Below are 10,440 nucleotides of genomic sequence, written 5' to 3' on the forward strand. Positions count from 1 at the left end.
GAGGAGCTTGGGGAGGGTACCCCAAACTTAACCCTTGTTTAGGGGTTCAGTGGTCCGCTCTTCTCAAGTGGATCAAAGACTTCCTGTGTGACCTGGCAGGGATGAGGGGAGTCCCTGCCAGCTCTGCCTCGGTTCCCTCATCTGCAAAGTGGTGGCTGTAACATCATCTGTGACTGGGGCCAATTATCCATTCAGACAGAACTGACACCATACCTTGTTCCAGGAACTTTAATGTTTGTGAGAGAAAGTTCTGGCAAATACGCACCTTCCTTGGTGCTCTAGCCCTGCCTGGGACAGGCAAGCAGGGCGGGCTCTATCTCGTATGAACACTAGTGCAGGCCTACTCCTGGTGTAGAAAGAAATCTCTTCGGTCTACAAGTACAAGCAGCAACTGCACCCCGGGCTGTCGGGGTGGAGGACGGAGCCAGTCCCCCTAGGAGCTGACTGGCTGGAGACGGCTGTCCACACGGACCTTGGCCCCATCAAGGTGGGCCTTGCAGCAGGTAATAGGAGGCAGTCATCCTGAGCCAGAGGAGGAGGGGCCCTGGTACCCCACCCAACACCAGGGCCAGGAGCTCCTTTAGGCCAGGGTGGAACTCTCTGGAAGTCCCAAGGTGCAGGCTGGGCCCTGGTCACGCCTCATGGGCTGTCTCTGGGAAAAAGATCTCACGGCATCGCTGTACTGTATCCTGCGGAGAGACCACACTGTGGCCGACGGTCCGGGGGTCAGCATAGATCTCGAAGTCATTCCCACCCTGCACACAAGGAAGGGCAGGAAGATGCACACATATGTGTACCTGGAGGAGGTTCCCGGGCTAAGGCCCAGCACACGCCCTGCCATGGGGTCCCCTCCCCACACTGGCCCCTGCAGAGCTGCCTCTCCTCCTGCCCCCCGCCCAACCACCCAGAACTCCACCTTCTCAGCCTTTACCAGATCTGCCCTGACTTGCTGTGTGACATGGGACAAGTGTGCAGAGAGCTCTAGGCCCCAGCCTTCCGATCTGTGTAATGGGGCTGAGGAACACCGGCTGTTCTCTGGGAGTCTCCTGGGGGATGGTTCTGTCACCCTCTGTCCTGGCCCTGACCTGGGGGTGATTCGGGGTGGAAAACACCTGGGCTGAGCCACACTCACGGGGCTGGTCTCGTTCCCAAAGAAGTGAATGGTGTCGAAGCTGTCCTGGTCCAGGCTGTCCAGGCAGTAGCGCTTATCCCAGCCCTCAGGGAAGACGTCAAAGCTGATCATGCCGCCTGTGGGGGGTGGCAGACAAGGCTGACAGAGGGGTGGCCCATGGGGTGAACTTGGGCAAGAGCCTTCATTTATTCTTTCAGTCAACAAACTTGCGTGCCTATGCAGAGCCAGGCACAGGGCATGGGAGCCTCAGGCTCTCTCCAGTGGGGAGAACAGGCAGTGAACAGGCCAGGCCACCTCAGAGCCATGGGGCGGAGGGAGGGAGGGAATCACCCCCAGCCAGCACCGTTGGGGGGACCTCTCTGGGAGGGGATACTGAGCTAAGGCCTGAGCCAGAATGGTAACTGCAGGGAAGCAAGCATAGTCCCCAAGGCGGAGAAGGGCACAGTGTCCCAGCACCAGAGAAGGCTGGCACAGGGCAGGGGCGAGGCTGTGCAGGCCCTGGGGTCCAGCATGGTCTGCTTTTCCAGGAGCATCCCTCTGGACACTAGGCAGTGGGAGGATGGCTGCGTTGGAGTTAGCCAGAGCCTGAGAAGAGGCTGCTGGTGGCAGAGGTGTGAGCCGTGGTCAGATTCCAGAAGCATTCTGGACGTAGGGCCCTGGGACTTGCTAGGAGACTGCCCTTGGGAAGGGGGTGAGGGAAAAACATTGAGGGAGACGCTTTGGTTTTTTTGACCTGACCAACTAGGTGGGTGGCAGGGCATGGACTGGGTTTGGGTGGGGAGGACTGGGAGCAGGTAACAGGTGGAGTCCCTGCCAGTTTGGGGTCAGCCTGCCCCTGCTGTTTCCTGGGGAACAGGGGATGCCCAGGGCTGGCTTCTGGGCCAGGCTCTCAGATGTTCCACGGGATGGATGGATGCACGTACCTCGAGAAAACCTCAGCCCTTTGCCGGCAAACTCTGTTTTCAGGGCTTCCACGAACTTCTCCCGGATCTTCTCCTTCTGCAGGAGGGGAGGGAGCAGATTGAGGCTCAGAGGGCTGCCGTGTGCCAGGCCCTGTGCTGGGCACACAACTGGTGGGAGTTCAGAGCCTCCACGTGGATATTGTGACTTCCACTTGACAGATGAGGAAACTGAGGCTCAGGGAACAGCTGTGCCCTGTTCAAGGTCATCTAGCCCCAGTGGCAGAGCCAGGGCCTGAATTCAGAAGGTCAATGACTGAACTCAGGGCCAGATCCTGCCAATGCAGGTGTGGGTGGGGCATCTGAAGGAGGCCTTGGAGTGGAGGCATGAGGAGAAGTTTGAGGGAATGGGGCAGTTCAAGTCCAAGGTCCACCTCAGGGCAGGGCTCAGCCCTGTCTGCTCTGCCCAGCTCAACAAGGCAAACCAGACACCAGAAATGAGCGTGAGGAGCCAAGGGCACGTGGAGCCCTGTTACTACGTGGCAGCGGGTGCTCAGAGAGAGGTCAGCAGGATGCCAGGCACAGCCATAGCACCAACCACATGGTGACGTGCGCTAGCTAGCACCTCCCAGCGCAGGGGGCTGGGGGCCTTAGCAGTGCCCGGGAGTCCCCTGCCGCACCCCACTCCTTGGGCAGGATCTGGCAAGTCTGCAGCATATCTAGACTCGGACTAAGGAGATGTTCACTCATTAGGCCAAGGACCCCCGGCCTGGCCCTGCTGGGGACACAGATGGACAGCCATGTAGAATCTCAGCTGCTGTGCTGAGAGCCAGTGCCACAGGGTGGAAGGTTCGCGCAGTGCAGGCTCGCTGTGCCCGAGGCGCAGAGGTGGGCAGTCCCCACCTTGCCGAAGCAGCAGCGAGAGCCTGGCGGCATAGTCAGCTCACAGACGGCCTGGAACGGAGTTTGGACACATCCTGGGGGACCAAGATTGGTCCCACTGAGGATTTTTGAAGCATGGGGGGAGAGTGCCTAGGACTGCATTTTAGTCAGTCCACGTTGGGTAGGACTGGAACGGAGAAAGGCAGGCAGTGGCCAATGGTTTGGGGCATGAAGTGGGCCAGAGAGGACATGAGCTATGAGGCCAGATCTGACCCAATCTGAGAGATAAAGGCAGGCCTCCTAGAAAAGCAGAGAGGTGGAATGTGAGCCCCCTGCCCACCTTGGCCTTGCCTTCCGAGCAGGCAGGTGGACCCCCTGGAGGCCAGAGTCCCCACCAGAGGCCACTCTGTGGGCCCAGGGTTAGAGTGAAGGGTGCCCCAGGCTCAGAATAAATGTTCCCTTCCCACATGGCTCAGGATAGCTGTATCTCCTGTCTTTGGAGAACCAGGTTGACCACTGGACAGTCCCATGTGTCAAGTCCAGCCTTAGCAAGGACCAGCACTGTGACCTTCAGCTAGTCAGCCTCTGGCCTCAGTGTCCTCGTCTAAGGAAGGGGGCTACCTGCCCGTGGGATCTGAAGGACTGAAGAAGAATAAAACATTTATATGGGATCCTGGATGGTGTAGGTCACACATATCAGGAAGTCTGTGCCCTCCCCTCATATCGGAAGTGGGAGAACAAGAGCCAGAAAGACAAGAGAAGACCCTGGGAGCCACGGGAAGGGTCAGCATGTGCCAGACTTCCATCTCACCCAGTCAGTACAGCCCATGAGATGGGAACTATGTTCACCCCCACTTTACAGTCGTGCAAATGGAGGCGCACGGTAGTAAAGCCACTTTTCCAGGCTGCTCGGCAAGCGGGAGGTGGAGCTGGGATTGGAAACTCTCAGTATGTGTGTGGGAGGGGTTCTCTGCCAATGGTCAGTCTTTACCCGGGGGCAGTCTCTGTGCCCAGGGGCAGTGCCTACCCTTACCCTTGGGACATGGAGTGTGAATGGGGGTGGGGGTTAGTGAACATCCCCGAGAGTCCCACCCATCGTCAGGGAAACATCACCAATTCCCTCTGTGACCGTGGCAAGTCATTTCCCCTCTCTGAGCCTCAGTTTCCTTATTCATAAAATGGGGACAACACCACCTATTTCATTCATTCAGAAAGTATTTCTCGAGCACTTGCTATGTGCTGGGCACGTGCCAGGCACAGGGGATCCAGCAGTGAACAGCCACAGAAATCCTGGGCCTTAAGGAGCTTACAGGTTCAGTGGGGAGACAGACAGTAACCAAGATTTGAAAAGTAGGTGACAGAGTGTATTAGAGGATGGTGATGGCTGCCTGGGGAGAAATAGGGCAGGAGAGGAGCAGGAAGGGCAGGGGTGCCATGCTAAATGGAATGAGAGAGTGACACCTGAGCAGAGGTGGAGGGGAAGGGGGAGAGGACGAGCAGAGTCTGAGGGAAGCGTGTTCGGGGTGGAAGGCACAGTCCTGAAGTGGCTATCTCCATCTCCATCTGCTATCTCTAGAATCAGCAAGCAGGATGTGGTTGGAACAGAGACAGCAAGGGGGAGAGAAGGCCAGAGACGGGCCAGTGGCAAGAGGCTTAAATGGATGGACTCACTCTACCCCTGAAAAGGTGGGGTGGGCGGTGGGGACGACCAACAAAATGCAAGTCAAGGTTTGGCAGGGGCAGCATACCCAAAGGCAAGAGAAATGCTCGTATGCTCTAAGAACAGAAGCACAGAGAGAAGGCTGAATGGGTGAGCCCGAGTTGGGCAGACCCCTCAGGGGTCAGGGCACCAGGGGAGGGACTGGGGCATTGCCCTGTTGGCGAGGGGAGCGACTGTAAGCAGGGAGTGGAGGGGGCCGACATGCTTTAAAAGGTTCTCAGTGACACCGCTGGAGAACAGACTGGCAGGGGTTTATGGGCGGAGCGGCCTGGGGGGGAGAGACATATAGGTGAACAGATTTGAGGCCACTCCAGAGGCTGAATCAAGAGGAATTACTGCTGGACCCCGCATGGGCAGGAAGGTAGAAATGATGCCCTTGGCTTAGGTAAGTGGTGGCTGCTGGTGCTGGTCACCAAAGCAAGGAAACCAGCCATGTAGGAAAGATATGGGAGTGCCTAGACCATGGCACATGGTGGGTGTCCCAGAGGGTATGGGCTGAATCAGAACCACCCCCCACCAACTGATCCATCTCGCTGATGAGAAAGCAAAGGCCCAGAGAGGCTGAGTGACTGAGGTCCTAGAGCCTAAGGTTGCACAGTTGGCAGCACCTTGTCCAGTTCGGAGAACTCGATTCGCTCCTCTAGGGTACAGCTCCGGCCGATGGGCGAGATGTTCAGCATGCCATTCCGGAACTCAATGAAGGTTCCACTGGTGGTAAGATGGGTAGGAGGGAGGGCAGGGAGTCAGAGAGAAGAATGGCCCTGAATTCAAATCCAGACCCATCTGGGACCACTGCCTCCTTGGACTTCACACGGGACAAGAACCCACACACTGATAAGTTGGGGCCCCAGTAGCTGCAGGTCGCATCCGAGAGACCCGCCCCTGTCCTCCCTCAGGCCTGGGATGGTGGGGTGGGGAGGCTGGATGCAAGGCTGGGAGGGGTCTCACCGTTTCTTGGGCAGTCTGAGCAGGGCCATGTAGCGGAGGCAGAAGTTGATCAAGTCCTGCAGCAGCTCCTCCCCCAGGTGGTTCTGGATGGTCTGGGCAAGGAACACCGGGCTCTGAGGGCGGCGGGCACAGTGCCCTCCCCCGGTCCGGACAGAGGCACCACACAGGCTGTGCCACTATGGAAACGTGTCGCAGGCTGAGGCCCTGTGGGGCACTGACCTGCTTGGAGAGCAGTCGTCCATGCTTATACTGCACGGTCCCATTCTCAGCAAACACATAATCAAACTTCTCGATGACTTCAGGGGTGCATAGAAGCCGGGAAGAAAGAAAAAGTGTGAGACCAAGCACCCAGAGCCAAGTAGAGGGATAAAGCCCACACTCCTTGATTTGGCATTCAAAGCCCATTTGTTCCATCCTAAACCTGCTTTTCTAGGCTCTTCACCTTCAGCTTTTTTTCCAAACAAGCCAACAAGCCAGTCACACCTCTGGGCCTTTGCTCACACAGGTCCTTCTGCCTGGACTGCCCTCCCCTCACTTCTCCCCCTCCAAAATTCAGCTCCCTCCTCTGGAAGCCTCCCAAGACTCCCCAGCAGGGGGCACCATTTCTGCGGTGCTCCCACAGCCCCATAGTCCAGGGGCTTCCGCTTTGTTTCATAGCTTCCATCACTGTTCTCCAAGGCTGGTTGCATGGGGGAGTTTTCAGCTCTGGCTACCACAGTAAGTGGCCAGAGGGAGCAGGAACAGGAGGCTCAGAGAGTCCAGCCAGGAGGGAGCCTGGACAATGGAGGGACAGCAGAGAGGCAGACGTGGACACACAGGGAGATATTTCTAGACTTGCTGATGGAATGCACAAGAGGGTGCGGAAATGGGAAAAGTCAGGTCAAGTTTCTGGTTTTCGAACTGGTGGGATCTGCCTCAACTGTGCTGAGCCGGGAACTCAGCTGAGAGCAGATGCTTTGGGCCCAAACAACTTCCCGGGTGACTTCAGAATCCTTCTCTGTTCCATGGATAACTGTGCCCACCCTAAAGTGTGGTTGTGAGGATGCAATGAAAAGAAGTCAACATATGCTCATTTTCAGTAACGGTAGCCATTATTGACTAGGCGCATTTTAAAGAGGAAACCTGAGACTCAGCAGAGAGAGCTGAGAATGTCAACTACTCCAGGGCAAGATTCTACCTGCTTTGCCCCCTGCCCTCTCTCCAAAGCCTGACACAGTGCCTGCCACACGGCCGGTGCTCACTGCAAATCAGTGAGGGAGGTATCCAGCTGTCCCCTCTACTTCCTCTGCCCCACAGAAGTGGGGCTGGGTCTTTGAAGGCACACGGGTGGGTCCAGGGACCTCTGGAATTCCCCCCACCCCCATCAAGACGGTGGAACTGGCTCTGGGTGCCCCTCCTACCTTCATCCCCCTCTCCCAGCTGCTCAGCAATCTTAGAGTAGTCGGAGCCGCCCACCACACCGATCTGCACCCTACTTCGCAGCTTCTGCAGGAAGGCAGCCACCTCGGGGTCAATTTTCTGCAGGGGGGTGGGGGTGGGGAAAGCACAAGATTTCTGGCTGTCAGCGCATCTGGGACCTCGCGCAACCCGCACTCAGTGTTCAGAATCCAGGGAGCCCATGTTCCATCTGAATCTGAGGTAGTTCAAGGTTTAGAACCCAGACCTCAAAATGAGATGTAATGGATTCAGACTCTGGCTCGAGTCCCTCAATTGCAGGCTGATCTTGGGCAAGTGGCCTTAGTGACTGTCCCATCTGTAAAATGGGGATCGTGGTAGCAACCAGCTGGAGGTGGTCAGTGCTAAGATTAAATGAGATAGTGCCTCCAGAGTGCTTGGAAATGAACAAGCAAGCAACTGGTGACTAATCACATGAAGACTTCCCCAAGGAAATGAAAACTAATGAGTTACACTCCATGTTTTTGGACTTTCAGCTATTTAAAGCTGACAATACCTATAGGGAATGACCGTGTCAAATTCTGCCAGTGAGAGTGTATATTGGTGCAGCCACTTTGTAGGGTAATTTGGCAAGAAACCTTAAAATGCATGCCCCCCGTCACCCAGAATTTCCACTTCTCTTGCCTGGGTATATATGGAAGTTCACTGAGGTATGGTTGATCATAGAGAACACCTGCAAACAACTCCTAGGCTTGTCAACTGGAGAATGGTAAATACCTGCTCTGAGACACTACACTGTGGTCACACAGAGTAAGGCAGGCCTGTGCTTCCAACAGGCGAGAGCCCCTAAGACACACTGTTAACTGTCAAAAGCAAGTTGCTCAGCACAGAGTCTGCTTGACACTCCCTCTCCCTCTCTCTGCTCCTCCACCCCCCAAATAAATAAATAAATCTTAAAAAAAAAGCAAGTTGCAGGAAGTCACACACAGTATACTACTCATTAAAAAAAGGGGAGGCACCTGGTGGGGGGGCTCAGTTGGTTAAAGCGTCTGCCTTCGGCTCAGGTCATGATCTCTGGGTCCTGGGATCCAGTCCTGCATCAGGCTCCCTGCTCAGCAGGGAGCCTGCTTCTCCCTCTTTCTCTCCCTCTGCCCCTGCTTGTGCTCTCTCTCTCAAATAAATAAATAAAACCTTAAAAAAAAATAAAAGCCTTACAAAAACTGCTTAATATTTGTTCTGAGCAAACAGAGATCTCGACAGAGGTCTGGAAGGAAATCACATGACAGGCAACCACCTTTCTTTGGGATCCTCACATAGTCAGAAGGGACTTTAGCATCTCTGTTGTTTTCATTCTTCACAAGAGAATGTTCATGAATATGCATACAATTAAAAATTAACTTTTATTTATTTATTTTAGTAATCTCTATACCACGTGGGGCCAGAACTTAGGAACCCCAGATCAAGTCACATGCTCTTCCGACTGAGTCACCCAGGAGCACCCGAAATTAACTTTTAAAAGCACTAAGGATAGGGCTTGGCATAACTGGTGGACAGCAATAACACACTTGTACAGGCTGCTGGGTCAGTGGAGCAAAGGGTCAGAGGGAGGGGTTGGGGCTGTGCCTTAGACCTTGCCACCTTCCCTCCACTGTCACCTTTCTCTCACCCCTGAAGACCCTGGGAGCTACTGGAGGCAGAGCAGCCTGATTTCTCCTTGTGCTCCCAGAGCCTAATCCAGCGCCCTCCAGGAGGGAAGGAGGGGCATTCAGGACCTAAGAGGGGAGGCTAAGACCTGGCTTCCCATCAGCCGCTGTTCTGCAACCCAGCCCTATGGCTCTCTGCTCTAGGGGATCCCAGTTGTTCCTTATGGCGGGACTGGAGGGTGGAATACTCTCAGGGCTGGCAAGAAAGAGGCCTGCTTATTTATGTACCCAGCTGGTGAGGATCGGTCTAGGGGCTCATCTAGGGTGAGATCCAAAGCGAGAAAAACTGAGCGTGGAGCAGAATATGGAGGATTAACATGGTGACAAGTCTTTAGAAGAGTTGTACTCCCACCCTCCCTGGGCCACAATACCTTCACAGTGACCAGACTAGGCCTGGGGACTCTCACCTCCAAGTGCGCGGAGTCCAAAACTCATCCGAAAAGATACGGAAGCCCTACCTCCCTCCATAACTGAGGGTGGGAGGTAAAGTGGGTGAGGAGCTTTTGAAATGAGACCTAGGCCCAGGCCTGTAAAGATCGGGTGGGATGACTTCAAGACTCCCGCACTCTCTCACTAGATGGCGACTCTGATGCTAGGGCGCGCGCCGAGCCCTGTCTAGAACCCTGGGCTCAGATGCCAGCTTCGGGCTACAGGTGCGTCCAAGGGGAGGGAGCCTGGGCTGGGGAGGCGGGGGCGTCCGGGGACCAGGCCTCGGAGAGAAGAAGCCTGAGCGGTGGTAGGGAAGTGAGGTCTTCGTTCGCAGCCTCCTCCCTCCAGAATCCCACCCGCCCCGACGTTCCCGGGCAGAAGGTGGGCGCAGATGCTCGGGGTCTGAGACATGGGGCATCACTCCCCGCGGACGGCCCTGGGGCGTCAGGGGCCGGGTACCGCTGCATCCCACACTCGGTCCTGGGCTGTCCACGGTCACCACTTTCGGCCTCTGAGCATCCGCGTTACACTCCCGACGGGAGCTGCTGAACGTCGGGGCCTTACCTGGCGAGCCGGCGTGAGGGTCCCGTCCACGTCAAACAGGCAGAGGACGCGCTCCCTCCTGCGGGCGCCCTCACCGGAGACCGCCATGGCTGCAGCTCCGCGCGCGGCGGAGGCCAGGGATGCGGCCGGGAGAGCTGCTTGGGAAAGAGGCTAGATTAGGCGGGGCCTGGGAGGGGCGGAGCCAGGCGGCCCGCCGGCGGGCGCCAAACCAAGAGGGGGCGTGGTCAGGGCGTGAACTTGGCGGGAGAGGGACTGCCCGGACGGGGCAGGGGCGGGGCCTGAGTTGACTCAGGAAGGCTGATTCTGATTGCACCAGGAGGAGAGGGCGTGGCATAGGCGGAGCAGGGCGCGGCGGGTTGGTCGGACTGTTCCAAACCAGACGGGGGCGGGGCCTGTGCCTGGGCCCGGCGGGAAGTAAGGGATAGAACCCGGAAGAGAGGAGCGGGGCCAGAGTTACTCCTCCGCGGGAAGATTCTGATTGCATCTGGCCCAGAAGGGGCTGGGCGGGGGCGGAGCCTCAGTCCCCGCAGTGCAGGGCAGGGCGGGGCGGGGGCGGGACTCAAAGAACCCTAGCGGTCCCCGCCTCGTCCCGCCTGCCAATTATGACTCACCCTCTCGTTGCTAATGCCTTTGCCCTACAAATCTTAAGCTTTAAGTAATCACCTGATGTCCTTTGCTCAGGCTCTCGACTTTGCCAGATGACCTTTGCCGACCCTTACTCCTCCTGCTGTCATTTTGCCCACCCCATGAGGCCCAGCTCACGGTCCA

The 10,440-nt window shown here is 56.7% G+C and overlaps 1 protein-coding gene across 1 annotated transcript; it reads right to left on the reverse strand.

Annotated features, from left to right (window-relative positions):
- Positions 1–212: 212 nt before the first annotated feature.
- Positions 213–9,849, reverse strand: PMM1 (phosphomannomutase 1). The gene is made up of 8 exons (XM_034643899.1): positions 9,673–9,849; positions 6,982–7,099; positions 5,801–5,877; positions 5,582–5,673; positions 5,242–5,341; positions 2,056–2,131; positions 1,133–1,248; positions 213–755 (listed from the first exon to the last, which is right to left on the reverse strand). Exons 1-8 carry the CDS (start codon positions 9,757–9,759, stop codon positions 633–635), a joined length of 789 nt encoding a protein of 262 aa, XP_034499790.1. The 5' UTR covers positions 9,760–9,849; the 3' UTR covers positions 213–632.
- Positions 9,850–10,440: the final 591 nt, after the last annotated feature.

Source organism: Ailuropoda melanoleuca, chromosome 15 (assembly GCF_002007445.2).
Source record: "Ailuropoda melanoleuca isolate Jingjing chromosome 15, ASM200744v2, whole genome shotgun sequence".
NCBI lineage: Eukaryota > Metazoa > Chordata > Mammalia > Carnivora > Ursidae > Ailuropoda > Ailuropoda melanoleuca.

What these genes read in the sequence shown, in the direction of transcription:
- PMM1 (XM_034643899.1), bottom strand. Translation starts at nt 9,759, where the DNA reads ATGGCGGTCTCCGGTGAGGGCGCCCGCAGGAGGGAGCGCGTCCTCTGC. An exon ending in GCTGGGAGAGGGGGATGAAG is followed by an intron (nt 5,878 to 6,981) that starts GTAGGAGGGGCA and finishes GCACCCCTGAAG; the next exon opens with TCATCGAGAAGTTTGATTAT. An exon ending in CTCAGACTGCCCAAGAAACG is followed by an intron (nt 5,342 to 5,581) that starts GTGAGACCCCTC and finishes TCTTACCACCAG; the next exon opens with TGGAACCTTCATTGAGTTCC.